The sequence below is a fragment of the Pyxicephalus adspersus genome, chromosome 9 (genome assembly GCF_032062135.1).
Source record: "Pyxicephalus adspersus chromosome 9, UCB_Pads_2.0, whole genome shotgun sequence".
Lineage (NCBI taxonomy): Eukaryota > Metazoa > Chordata > Amphibia > Anura > Pyxicephalidae > Pyxicephalus > Pyxicephalus adspersus.
Window position 1 is genome coordinate 53535734 of NC_092866.1, and position 14794 is coordinate 53550527.

General features: G+C 40.9%; 1 protein-coding gene across 3 annotated transcripts in view; it reads right to left on the minus strand.

Moving 5' to 3' along the window:
- DGKZ (diacylglycerol kinase zeta) overlaps window positions 1–14794 on the minus strand; it is a 128891-nt gene that overhangs the window by 90078 nt on the left and 24019 nt on the right. Inside the window, exon 1 of one of the 3 annotated variants that reach the window (XM_072422040.1) lies at window positions 8334–9279. The exons of the other annotated variants lie outside the window; for them this stretch is intronic. Coding sequence (XP_072278141.1) covers window positions 8334–8473 — 140 coding nt within the window. The 5' untranslated portion in view covers window positions 8474–9279. Of the gene's footprint in view, window positions 1–8333; window positions 9280–14794 lie in introns of those variants that run through there. 3 annotated transcript variants of the gene reach the window in all.

The window sequence follows — 14794 nt, forward strand, 5'->3', positions numbered from 1 at the left end:
CGGCTAGAAGATAAAACCTTGCAGGGAATATTCCTATGAAAAGATGAGCTATAAAAGCCTAATGGGGAAATATTCAAATCATTTATTCAAAGTTGCACAAAATTGCTAAGATCAGATCTATAGAAAAACTCAGCTAGGAGCTATTTTTATCTGAAGTGACTACATAACATAACCAGAGTATAATTTTAGAAGTACCGCAACTCATTCTGTGAAAACAAACGCCTTGTGGTTGTGAAACATACATAGGGATCTGAATATTTAAAGCATAAGTGAACTTTCAAACAAAGTACATTTATGCTGTTTGGATCCTGCCTTGAAATTAGTGAGTACTGATGTCCATGGTACCGCTGTTTGTTTGCAGGTCCTGGTTGCACCTGCACATTACAGGCCCATAGACATCCATGGGATTGTATCCACTCATCACAGCTCCATAGAAGTCTAGCCGATTCCAATGCCCGGGCTCCACCAAGACAGGGCTGCATGGAAGCCAACCATAGCAGTGTTGAACCCAGAATTTTTTAAGCTGGGTGGGAAGAAATTGTAGGTGGGTGGCAGCCCTTGTATTGTGACCCAACTATACAGTAACCACCAAAAAACAGACGGGTGGTTACTGAAATGTGCCGGGTGGTGCGCCCAGCTAAAAGGGGCTGGGGAGAACACTGCATAGCCATTGCATCCCATGATATATGCATCTGTGGACAGGAAATAAGTTGGCGATGGAGCCAAACTTGAGCCGTTAGATTGTAATCTCTTCGGAGCAGGGTCCTCTCATTCTCCTGTGTCACTGTCTCTATCTATCTGTCATTTGCAACCCCTATTTAATGTACAGCGCTGCATAATGTGTTGGCGCTATATAAATACTATATAATACTTGATTTGTTCAAGAGAGACTTTCCTTTAATTCTCTGTGACCACATTTTCTACCCAGTCATACCCGGGCAGAGGTAAACCGAAAACCTAAACTCTGAGCCTTTATAAAATTTGCCTTCTGCTCAAATAAAAACTAAACTTCATTTAAAAGACAAACGTGAAGTTCTGTGTATGTACTATATGTATATCTGGATCCTACTTAGTAACTGCTTCTTTATTCCCTGCACAGCAGAGCTCAGACTGACAAAGGAAGAACTAGAAGACAGACAGGTGCGTTGCAATTCATATTTACTGACAAGGAACTTGTCAACAGGAGGAACAAAATGAGCAGAGGAAGGAAATCAATAGTCAATCAGTCTTCTGCTGCTCTTTCACTATCCAGTCAACAAGCTGAGAATGGAGAGACGATACTGCCGTATTCTTTTGGAAGGAGGTATCACCTACCTGGCTGGGTGGTACAGATGTTTTTAAATACAAATCCAAGCTGGTAAAAAAGTTCCATCCCTATATTCTATCTGGGTGTTTAGCTATTTACCTGAAGTTCGGTTTGAAACTAGACCACCAATCGGAAAGAATGAAAGGAGGGAACAGACAGCAGACCCCGGATGGAGATTTTCTGCTTTCATTGCATGGAACAGTTGTCATAGCTAACAGTTCATGATTTTGGATACCACTTCTAAAAAAATATTCAGCTTTTTTTCAGAGTTCCCCTTAAACCACAATGGAGAATTTATCACTGTAATAATATCAGTAACTCCAAGGGCAGCATAGAATATCTTTTTAGATAAAGAAAGAAGTCAATGAAACCCAGATCAGTGTAATTGTGAGTGCAATGTTCCCGGTTATCCTGTACAAGTCAGTGGACACAGCACGTGTCTCTCCGGAGATCACACTGATAATGATCCAACTTCAAAGAAACAATGTAATGGCTCTGAGTGCCTTTTATAACAGTGACTTTTCACATGACATAATCAGCAGGATTCTATTTCAGTTAAAGAGATTTCCTAATGTTCTCAGAAAGAAATCTGCGTGTTCGCGTCTATATATATTAAAGGGTCAGATCACAAAAAAAGTAAGATTCAATATATCATAGACGCTGTAGAATTATATTACATTTATATTATAATTGGTGAGATCTATGAGTGGAGTTTTTGGGGATACACACTAGCTCTGGTCATTTTGGCGGTGCCCACTCGTCCTTTTGATTGTTTAATTCATTTTATTATTACACAGTGATGGGAAGGAACATTATTATTTACCAGGTGGACAGAAACAGAATCTGGTATTATGGATTCGGAATTGTGATCTAGACAATTTGCTTGTCACAACCTATTAGATTACAGAGTTGCCCCTTGGACCTTTGTGCAGATCACAATGTAGTTAAGTAACGCAGACTGGTCCGGGACACACCCCTGAGCTTGTGATTGGCTGAAGAAGAAGCAGCAGCACAATGGCCCAGATTTATTAAAGTTCTCCAAGGCTGGAGAGAATACACTTTCATCAGTGAAGCTGGGTGATCCAGAAAACCTGGAACTGATTTCACGTCATTAGCTATTTGTTAGCAAAAATTGTATATTCTGGACCAGATCCATTCCAGGTTTGCTGGATCACCCAGCTTTACTGATGAAAGTGTATTCTCTCCAGCCTTGGAGAACTTGAATAAATCAGGGCCAATGTGTTCTGTCTGTCTTGCTGCAAGAAGATTTAATGTGCACAGAAGGCTGATACCGAGCAACATCCCAGAATACAGAAAAATACATACTGGTATGGTAGACTGTAAATTTGGTTTTGGATTTCCACCAGCAAATGAAAGTTTAAAAAAATTCAACTTTTCCCAATGGAAACTGAGCTCGCTCAGCACTAAGGAACAACATATTATCATTGCCCATAAAATCCAGGTCAACTCAATCAGTCTTTATGATTAGGTCTCAAATGGGGAGAAACGCATTTAAGAAATGGCTTGGGTCTGGTGGTCAGGTGCATTACCTGTATGCAGCGCTCAACCCAGAAATTTTTTTAAGCTGAGTGGGAAGAAATTTTAGGTGGGTGGCAGCCCCTGTATTGTGACCAAACTCTTTGGTAACCACCCAAAAACAGCCAGGTGGGTGCTTTAAAGTGCCAGGTGGTGAGCCTAGCTAAAAGGGCCTGGGGAGAACCCTGCCTGTATGTGTCTAACAGCTCAAGAAATTTAAAAATGTCCCCATGGAAGTGCAGCTTTTCTACTTCCAATGGATTGTTTCTCGGGCATGGAAAAAAGTCTGGATCAGCAGCCAGGAGCCCAAAGCGTCATAATGTTTGTTACTGCAGAGCACATAGTAATATACACGCATATAGCGGCTAAGCCACCTAATTGCAGCACCTAGATATGAACCAGACACAGAAATGTGATCTCTCCTTGAAATGCATATTTATTTATTTCGGATTTATTGCAGGAATATAGACAAGTGTGATTAAGCCATCAAATTGCACCTTGGGTCATTTATCAGCTAGTAAGAACACAGCTGCTATATTCATTTTAAATTAAAGTGATCAATCATGTCTAAGATACAATTGGAAATGCATTCAATGCGGTTGGATGAGGTGTATTGACCATCCAGTATTTTTCCCAGAATTTTTCTAATTTCCTAATTATCACCCAACTTTTCAGTAACCACCAAAAACTGCTAATAATAATAATAATAATATTAGTGAATCCCATTTAATTCACCTCCCCTTCCTGAATAAACATCCAACCCCATCTCGGTGCACACGGTGTCCTTTGAATAGGGAACACAAGCTCAGCACAGAACAGGCTAGAAAAGAAAGAACAAAACACTTCATCGGAGTACACAACTTAGCATAGTCCACACCCCCTTAATTAGCTAAAAGCAGACTGATTTACATTGAGTGGAAATCCCCTTTAATCCATTCTCATGCTTGGAATTGGAACTTCCCAAGTCCAAACCATTCACCACCCACTGGAAACGATGAGTTATGCTTCACACTGCTGACTACCCCCAAGGCACAGAGAACTGACAACCTAATGACAGATTACTAAGCCAGGGTTGTTTTTCCATAAAACATTGGATTTACCTTGTCTTGTGTCACAGACAGTTCAGACACCAATGCAATGGCCAAATATCGCTGAGACACCAGTGTGAGCCCTAAAAGAGAATTTGCCCACACTTTGGAGTGATTTCCTAGTCATTCCTAGTCATCAAGGGAAATTTCCCCAATACTTCAATGACACGAAAAATTGACCTGACGGTTTTAACCCCCTTACTATGCAGTATTTTTCCCGGCCCTTTTTAGATGGGTGCACCACCCGGCACTTTTCAGTAACCACCCGGCTGTTTTTGGTGAAAAGTTGGGTCACAATACAGGAGATACTTCCACACAGAAAAAATCTAGGGAGAATACTCCTATTGAATACCCTAAGAAAAAATATGTTACCTATCCATACTTTCCAGTCTTCTAAAGAAAGGGGAGACAATTCGGTGCATAGGTCTTACTTGTACTGCTAAAACAGCTCTGACACATTAGCAACAGATTTCAAATATCTGCCATCCTTCCCCTCTACCCATAGTGCGTTCTAATGCCATCTCTTCACCAGGTAAATGATGCCCATGCACCCCGGTCACCTACAAGATCTAAAAGACAATGGCCCCGATGTGTTAAAGTTCTCCAAGGCTGGAGAGGATACACTTTAATCCCTGAACCTGGTGATCCAGGAAACCTGGAAATAGCAAATTAATTTGAAGAAATTCATTCCAGTTTTGCCAGATCACCCAGCTTCACTGATGAAAGTGTATTCTCTCCAGCTTTGGAGAGTTTTAATAAATCAGGACCAATGTGATTCATCAGATCAGGCCACTTTCTTCCATTGCCCTATGGTTTACTTCTGACACTCATGTAGTTGCTCTTGGAATGGACAGTGCTTAGCAAGGGAACCCCAACTGGTCCGTGTCGTCATGGTCCCATAAACAGTATGTAATGTACTTTGTGTTCTGACACCTTTTTCTAATGGCCAGCTTTGAAATCTGAATTTCCAGCAATTTGTGCTACAGAAGCCTTTCTGTGGGTTCAGACCAGACAAACCAGTCTTACTGCTATGAGTATCAATGAGCCGCATGTACCCATGACCCTGTTTCTGCATCACTGGTTGCTTTTGGTAAGTATTTTGATAAGATTGTAAGCTCTTCAGGGCAGGGTCCTCTCCTCCAGGGTCCTGTCTTTGCATTTGCAACCTCTATTTAATGCACAGCGCTGCATAATATGTTGGCGCTATATAAATCCAGTTTATTATTAATAATATTACCTATTGCATACCTGGACAGCCAAGAACTGTTGATTTGGTGTGATCTGACTTAGTCATCAATCTGGGTCAAATCTTTTCCCTGTTTGCACCACATCACCTGACTATTCACCGTCCTAATTCATTATTATTAATAAACAGGATTTATATAGCACCAACATATTATGCAGCGCTGTGCATTAATTCATCTCACTCATTGGCAGATAACACTGTAACCAGGTAAGTCAATGACATTCACTTCAATGCTTCCATGTTTTGGCACCAGAACAAGAATTCCTATTGGAAGATCATGTATTATAGCATATTGCTGTTATCGGGTGTCTTATCCATCCTTTCTCACTCCCGGACAACAGCATAACCTCTGTGAATGTGAATTCAATGTATTTCAGATTATAGAGCAACCTTTCCCAACCATTTTAACATGGGAACCTTTTAATTCCCTTTCAGATCTTCAGGGAACCTCTGCTATTACTATATCCACGGCTCACAGTATATTAGTATGGTCAGTAGGAAGAATGCCTCTTACATTGCTGGCCAGCAGGATGAATGTCACCCTTACAGATAGCCAAACAGATCACTGGTGTCAGTAAAATTGATCTGAAAGGCACAAATTGCTCAATGACCCCCTGCAACCTCTGGAGGACCCGTTATAGAGAGATACAGATCCCCGTCTGGTGTGATAAATCGACAAATACTTATACGCAATAACACAAGATATGAAAGTCACATTACAGTCATTATATTACAGATCCTCTTTGTACAGAACTCACACGGTCTGATTTAATAAAAACAAAGCACAACGCTCAAAATGCAGTAAGATACGGCTCCCGAACACAAGCCATCTTTCACTGGTCCGGCTGTGCTGATTTCCTGTGGAATTTAATTAGATCTCCGCACAGAACTGCTCTTTGCATTTCCTTATTAAACAAATCCAATGTTGTTAAGGCCAAACTATGTCATTGAGAAAAGGGTGCTGGGACAGTTGTTCAGGGGTAAGACGTGTTTTGGACAAGCCTGGACACGTTTGGGACAAGTTTGCACGCATTTTGGACAAGTTATGGACAAGTCTGCACACGTGTTTGGACAAACCCGACATCACTAAGTTCTGTGTGGTCGCAGCCATTTTCACCAATCCGTGTCCAGACACAGAGATTTAAAACTAGCCATACAATCTGACTTTACAACCCTTATTAGGTCTACCAACAACTTCAGTATCTAGAGCAACGGCTTTCCCGATTGGACACACATTGGTTTAATCCAAGCATTAGGATAAGTACACACGTGCAATATTTATCATTGGAAAGGATCTTTCACAATCCTTTCTAAGGACAAACGACTGCACGATGCATGAAGGAGCTCTATACATACAGCACCGTTCTGCTCTATGGAGAAGGGGGAACGACAGAGCGGCACCCCGCTGTGCTCTCTCCCCTTCACTTGATCGTTCCTCATCCATGGACCTGCCAGGACGGATCCATGAACGAGGAGTGCTGTACACACGCAAGATTCTCGTCCGATATGAGCCCTGAGGTGATTATCAGACAAGAATCATCTGGCGTGTGTACGTAGCCTTAATCAAAAATATTTTCTATTGCAGTTTTGGTGTAGGGGATGAAAGATCCCTTTTAGCCATCTGTGTTCAGCTTTCCCTGTACTTCCTGCCTTGGAGACACAATGAGAGGAAATATCTTCAAAGCAAGGGAATTCTCCTATTAAAGCGGAATTAAAGATTACAAAGTAAATTGTGATCAGGAAGAGAGTTTTTTTTTATTGCAGAAGGGTCAGGAGATGTTCATTCTGAAATAAAATATACTTACCTGCTGGATCCGAATCTTTTCTGTTATGTACACTGAGCTGAGGATGCACAGCTTGGTCTGCGATCTCGGCATAGCATGAATCCCATGCATTATTATTATTAATATTAATATACAGGATTTATATAGCGCCAACATATTACGTGCTGTGTTGTGTGTACGTGCTGTGTAATGTGTTGGCGCTATATAAATACAGTTTATAAATAATAATATTAATAATAATGAAGGGTATATCCCCCCAGCTAGGGACAGAAGCCGGACAGAGGTTGTTCCTGTTCCTCTATCCAAAACTGCAGAAAAGGAAAAGTTGGCAATACATAATATTGCTGGGAAAGGGGGGGGCAGATATGGTGCTGCGTCAGCATTGTCCAATCACAGGCCAGGAGGTGACTTGTATTGTCCAATCACAGGCCAGGAGGTGACTTGTATTGAAGTAGAGAAAAATCAGGTCACATGACTGAGGTTCTGACCCTTCACCTTTATCAAATAAAGTTTTGGCTTTACATACCTTAAAGTGTTTTGGATTAAATAAAGAATGGTTAAGACACCTTTTTATCATTTTATTTTTGCCTTCCAATTACCAATCATGGATTTTTCTTTTATTTTCTATCTCAGCAGGAAGTAAGAGAAAATTTCTCTAAAGTGAATGTCACCAGAACAGGAATCCCTACTGGAAGATCTACGTTGTCACAGAACAGGAATCCCTACTGGAAGATCTACGTTGTCACAGAACAGGAATCCCTACTGGAAGATCTACGTTGTCACAGAACAGGAATCCCTACTGGAAGATCTACGTTGTCACCAGAACAGGAATCCTTACTGGAAGATCTATGTTGTCACCAGAACAGGAATCCTTACTGGAAGATCTATGGAGTCACCAGCAAAGAAATCCCCACTGGAAGATCTTCGTTGTCACAGAACAAGAATCGCTACTGGAAGATCTACATTGTCACCAGAACAGGAATTCTGTTCTGTTGGAAGTTTTCCTCTTCAGTATTTTCCCCTGAAATGTTTTAGGCTGGATAGGAAGAAGCTGTAGGTGGGAGCAGGCCCTGTATTGTACCCAAACTTTTGAGTAAACACCCAAATACAGCCAGGTGGTTACTGAAAAGTGCCGGGTGGTGCGCCCTGCTAAAAGAGTCCGGGGAGAACACTGTTCTCACCTTCTGTTCTGGTGACAACCTAAACATAGAACACCTCCTATTCTGTAGCCTGTGGTCACCAGACCGAAGGTGAGCTTGGAATTTGGGGACACAGCAATAAACCGTTTCACATTTTATCCAAAAAATAAAAGTTTGTCATTACACACACATTTTATATACATATATCAGACTTGTAAGTTTCTATCTTCTTACCTGCGTCTGAAGAATCGGAGCCCGCTGAACGTCTTGACGCTGTGTCTGCGGCTGACGACAGATCGGTCGGGTTCGGTGGTCTGGTCTGAGGCGCTGGAAGCCGCCGAGCTGGTGTTGGCAAGATCCGCTTCCCCGTCCATCCCCTGTCACCTGCCCCCTTTATATCCAGGCAGCCTGGGGCGTCCTCAGGCCATCTTCCCAAAGCAAAGGACCCGCAGCTGAGTCTTCCCTCTGCGCTCTACATATACCACCGACAGCATGCCAATCCAAGCTGCGAGCATGGCAAACACTATGCAAACATCACCGTCAGTATATTCAAAGCTTACAAAACCCGTATAGTCACACGCCCACACCGGATCCTACTACAAGCACCTGGCAAATGGCATGCCCCGAACCCACATGGCATAGCAATGCCACACACTGATTAGTCTCAAAAACTACCCAACAATTCAAATCTTCCCGCAATCAGCAAATCCAAATGTTGCAATCGCCCAGGTCACTGTACCCCAGATTTTTGATATCAGGCCCCTGGTTATTACAGTGACAGCTCATAGGAGATCCAAACAAGTCCACCGAACGTCTCCGAATAACCGGCGCCTCTCGTATTTTAGCAGCAGATCGTTGTACTTATTCGCACCTCACCAGCAGCTTTCTAGGCATTATTAAAGCCGCAGTGCCAGGGCCTGCGGGGTATCCATGGGCATGGGGCAGATGTGCACAGACTTTCACCTGTTCCAGGGCAGATAGTACAGCCAGCTTACTTCTCTGTAGGTCCAGCAGTCAGCAGGCAAGGCCAGCACACAATGTCAGGCAGAAAGACAATACAAGGAGCACAGGGATTGCAGCTTTTCCTTCCTGTCAGCCATACAAACACATTTCCTGCCATAGACTGTCACTACCCTGCTCACAATAACATGACTCTTCCCCACCAGGAAGTGAGTGCAGGCTCTGTGTCCCCTGCCAGGACCCCGCACATAGGTGGCCGGGGCACTGCCTGCTCACAGGGAGGCACACTGAGGGGCGGAGAGAGACACCTGTTGGCCGGATGTGGTACTGCGCCGTGCACACAGCACAGATTGAAGATGAACAAAAAACAGGAACTGTACACAAATCATAAAAAATATAATATATATAATAAATAATATTTAATTATTTAATATATATTCTTATTTTAAATAAAAAAAATTAATATTATTACCATAAATAGAGTAATAATAATAAATAGAATTAAAAATAGTAAACTGTGTTTATTTTGGGGATGCAAAACAATAAAAAGCAGACTGCCGCTGTTTGTCACCCCTCTTTAACACCGTGTAGTTGTTGTGTTAACCACAGTTTAGTTTTGCCATCATAATTTAACCCTGAACCCTGAAAATTGTAATATTTTTTCTTTTTCAACTTCTATGCACTTAAGTAAACTTTTTATTTAAAGTTATTTCTATAACTTTGTATAGCCATAGAAGCTGTTCAGCAAATAAAAGACTGAACATATGAAGAGTAATTAAGCGTACCATGATAATTTAAATGAAAATGCTGCACCCTGAAAACTGTAATATTTTTGATTTTTCAACTTCTATGCACTTTAGTAAACTTTTTGCAAAAGTGAAGATGAAAGAAAAAGGTATTTCTTTAACTTTGATTAACCATAAGAGCTGTTCAGGTCATTGGTTCCATGGATCCTTGACTGACCTGCAGTTGACTGCTGCAGTCTGCCTCACACTCAACCATTCTCCCATTTAACTGAATAGGAGCAGTTGGGAACCACTTTGTGCAGGTGGTTGGGCTGTATTGCGGCCACAGTTGCTGAACGCAGCATGTTGTTTCTGGCCACACTTGATCACCGAGCCGCTTCCATTGACTTCAATGCAACCACTTCTATTACAGCGGTTTAACAACTATTGCTGCTGGAGAACTGAGATGGCTCAGAATTCATCTTAATCCATCAACTTCCTAAAAACACTGAACTCAGCAAACTGCAACCACACCACACATAGGTCCAGCAGCAAAAGCTGTAAAACCACTGTAATAGAAGTGGTTGCATTGAAGTCAATGGAAGCGGCTAGGTGATCACGTGTGGCCAGAAACAACATGCTGCATTCAGCAACCGTGGCCGCAAAACAGCGCAACCGCCTGCACAAAGTGCATAGAATTTGAAAAAGCAAAAATATTACAGTTTTCAGGGTTCAGCATTTTGATTTAATTAATCATGGAACGCTTAATTACTGTTCTTGTGTTCAATCTTTTATTTGCTTCACTTTTAATTTTTTTATAAAATATTGGGGGAGTTTGGGTATTGCTGGTAAATAAATGCAAAAAAGTGACATTGTCAGATATTCAGAGCTGTTCTGCGTCATTTGCTTATTCCAGATCCATGTGTTTTAATTAATATTATTACACTGTATTTATATAGCGCCATCATATTACACAGCGCTGTACAAAGTCCATAGTCATGTCACTAGCTGTCCCTTAAAGGGGCTCACAATCTAATGTCCCTTCCATAGTCATATGTCTTTATTACAGTCTAAGGCCAATGTTGGGGGGAAGCCAATTAACCTAACTGCATGTTTTTGGGATGTGGAGGGAAGCCGGAGTACTCGGAGGAAACCAACACAGCCACAGGGAGAACCTGCAAACTCCATGCAGATAGTGTCCTGGCCGAGATTCGAACCTTTAGAGCTGAGTTTATTTCTGTGCAATCAACAGGTAATTATCTTTATTTACCAGGTCTGCAAAGGCATCATGTATTCTAAAGAGGTGTATAATATCTATCTATATATATATATATATATATATATTATCTTCTTCTCAACTTTTGTAACATGGAGGATCCCTTGAAATGATTTTCAGGCCCTGTAGTCAGTAGGAAGAATACCTCTTACATTGCTGGTCATTGGGAAGAAACTCTCTTACAGAGAGCCAAAAAGATCATTGGTATCATGTAAACTGACCTGGCACAAATTGCTCAAGGAACCCCTGGCAACCTCTGGAGGAACCTTAGATTTTATTTTTTTAAAAGGTAGGGTAGGTAGAGTGGAAAGTAGAGAATAATGTCACTTTTCTATTTGAGCATTAGAGGTCTACTTATTGCAATTGTCAGATTATTCATTGCATGCTGATATTTCCTCTTCAATCTCCTATATTACATAACGTTATAATTCACTTTTGAAGTTATTTATAAAGTGATGAAATGATAATATGTGGGTGTGATAAAGCAGAGCCAGAACTGAACTTCACACTGCACATAAATCAGCACAATTTCCCACATTAAATACCTAGGGGTGATATATTGTATATAAGAAGTGTGGGAACTTATGGCAACCATTCGGAGGACCCTGCACAGCAAACAAATAAAGGCAATGCAAAATCACTTTGTAAACCATTGTATTAAAAGGGAACTTGCATTGAAATGCAGAATGCTTATTTGTAGTAGGGAAGAGCATTCTCGCAAAAACTTCCTCGAACTTATGATGGGTCTGCGAAATTTCGTGGAACTGACTTCGTGAACCCATCAGAAGATTGAGGAAATCATTACAGGATGATTCCCATGGCTGCATTCATGAATGTTTCCCGGGCGCTAGAGGTTAAATAAGGGCAAGCCATCATTTCACTTCTAGTGCCCAGGGTTTGCAAACAGGAGGATTTCCACAGCTGCATTCATGAATGCAGCCATGGTACTCCTCCTGTCAATGTGAGTACCGCGACTGTGCTCATCAATGAATGCAGTCATAGGAATCATCGCAGGATTCCCACGGCTTCATTAATTCATGATGTGACTTTGTTCTTGGATAGAAACTCTCTAGCAAGAACACATACTACAGGGCCGCAAGAGCAATCAGGAGAGACAGCTCCACTCCCCTGATTGCTCTTGCAGGTCCCAAAAAATTTGATCTCGACAGCCGAATTTACACAGGCCGTTCTTGCTTACATGTTCGGTAAGCGAAATTAGCCGCGAGATCGAATTTTAAAATCTCGCTTGCTCATCCCTAATTTGTAGTCCTATAGTCCAGAAACATTAGGGCTTGTGTCACTGGGCTTCTGTTTGCATCAGATGGGTTTTGCAGTACCATACAGGTGAATAGGAATTTACCACTCATTTGAAGCACGTCAGATGAAGGACAGAAGAAGGTCAACTGCAGATCCAATGCACCAGTTAATGAATTCTGAGTATCAAACAGGTGTCATTGATATAAGACCAAAGCCGGGTCTGACACAAGCTTGAAGATGGCTATTTATGCAGAATTGGCTTTATTCTTTGAGCCCTAAGTTGCCTTCAGTCCCCTTGCTTAGGTGCCACTTATCCCACCCTAGGATCCTAGAAAGCTAATACAGAGCACATCTAACTCTTTCATGAATAATTCTGCACAATTATAATCATTTCATTCTGAATATTCAGATTCTTGCATATACCATCTGTGACTGGATGAATTTATCAATCAGGGCTATAAGCTGTGTTGTGCATCTGGCATTACAGAGACCTTTATAGTCATGGAGTTTTTTGATCTGTCATATAGCATCATCTACTTTATACTAAAATGTAATTCCATAGCAGCCTCCATCAATACTTTGAACCCTAGATATAATTTTCTGGTCTTGGGAAACCTCTGCTTTACCCATTAATTGGGGGGCAATGGGAAAAAAGCTCCCTAAATTGGTGACCAATTGGAAAGAATGTCCCCTGTACAGTGGTGGCTGAAAAAACATCCCTATAGAGACTTAAAAAAATCATTAGAATCATGCAGCTGGCTCTACCAAGTGGTGCAGGCATCAATTGCAGCCACAGTTTGAAGAACCTCTAGCAAATGTTAGGGTTCCATGAAATAATGGTTGAGACTGGCTGGTCTAGACATTGCATTGGATATTTAAGCCTTATTTTCATTTTTATAATCTGTAACATATGGAATTTTAGACAAACCTGTATTATTCTATACCCATTGAATACTACTCGCTTCAAAAATTCATTTCAATGCTTTCATTCTACCAACCCAGATCTTTTCAGAAGAAAGGGAAGAAACCAACATTTCATTATAAGGGCTCAGACTGAAACCGTATTGGGAAATGTGATGTCTGCTAAAGATAGCTTGTGGCATGAAACACATACAGAGACTTGACAAGGAGAAAAAGAATGTCACATTCCAACTGGGTAATAAATTATCATAAAAATACATTACTGTAGAATTTGGCTAAGCATTATGTGCATCTAAACATAACCCCAAGCCAATTTTTAAAGACAAAGCTACTTTTTGTGATTAACAACAGTTTGTTCATGGATCCTAATGCCTCTCCTACATACGTGTTCCCATATATGTCCATGTTCAGCCTATGTCCTCTATGCTATGTGGCTTCCTTAGAAAACGCAGATTCTCTAAGGCTACAATTATTCATCTAGTGTTTCAGCTCCTGAAACATGGTGAGCATTGACTGAACCCTGGGGATACCCAAACACCACCATGCAGCACATTGCATGAAATAATTTATCGCTTTTTACTGCAAATTAAAAAACAACTTGCAAATTAAAAACTGCAATCCTTATGTGCTGCTCTCAGTTTAGGACCCTATAGATAGAAATTGGGAAATGAGATTACAATAATTGTTGCAGGCAGTTTCAACTTACAGTTTCTGACTTCAAATAGACAGTAACTCCACTTAATTCAAGTGTATATATACAATATACAGGGGCCAGTGGGGGGTAGCTTACAATATTTAGAGGTTTCAACATGTGTTATTTGACCCCTACCTACTTTTTTATATAAAACAAGTAGCATAGAAAGTACTTTAGTAAAGTTTAGTAGTTTATGTCTATTAAAGTAAATCTGACCTGGCCTGAACCGTTCATGCATTGGTGCACCTTGTGGTGTCCGTTCAAGCCTTTATATTGATCCCCATGCCCTTGTAGAACTCCTTAAATGCTATAGGCATTGTTTTTCAAGGGACTTGACTTTTGCTCAAGTCAGAATTAAGCCCACCACCTCTCTGAGTCCCGGCTTGTCATTCAGCTAGAACCTCAATGGACATCCAAGATGTAAAATTAAGATGCAGATTAATAACAGGAAATGAGATAAGCACTTAGCAACGCTTCGAATAGATTTGATCAAGAATTAAAGTTCCATGAACAGTCTGGACTCTGGACCCATAAAGTTTTACATGAACAATTTAAGGAATATATCCAGACACACAAAGTCACTAAAATGCACCAGAACTTCAGTACTTTTGGAAATAACAAAGGTACCCCTGAACATTTTTTGGCACATGGTTCCTGGTTGACTTTGTCCTCCATTGGTCATATAGACAGTATGGTATCATTTTTGGTATCATTCTTAGTAATGATGTTACATATTAACATTTAATTTTTATGTGTGACAGGATCAGCACCTGGATAAATTGGCACTATATAGATAGCTGGATGACAGACAGTACTGTCAACTATTGGATGCTACAACTCCATGTTTAAATGTAAAAAATAT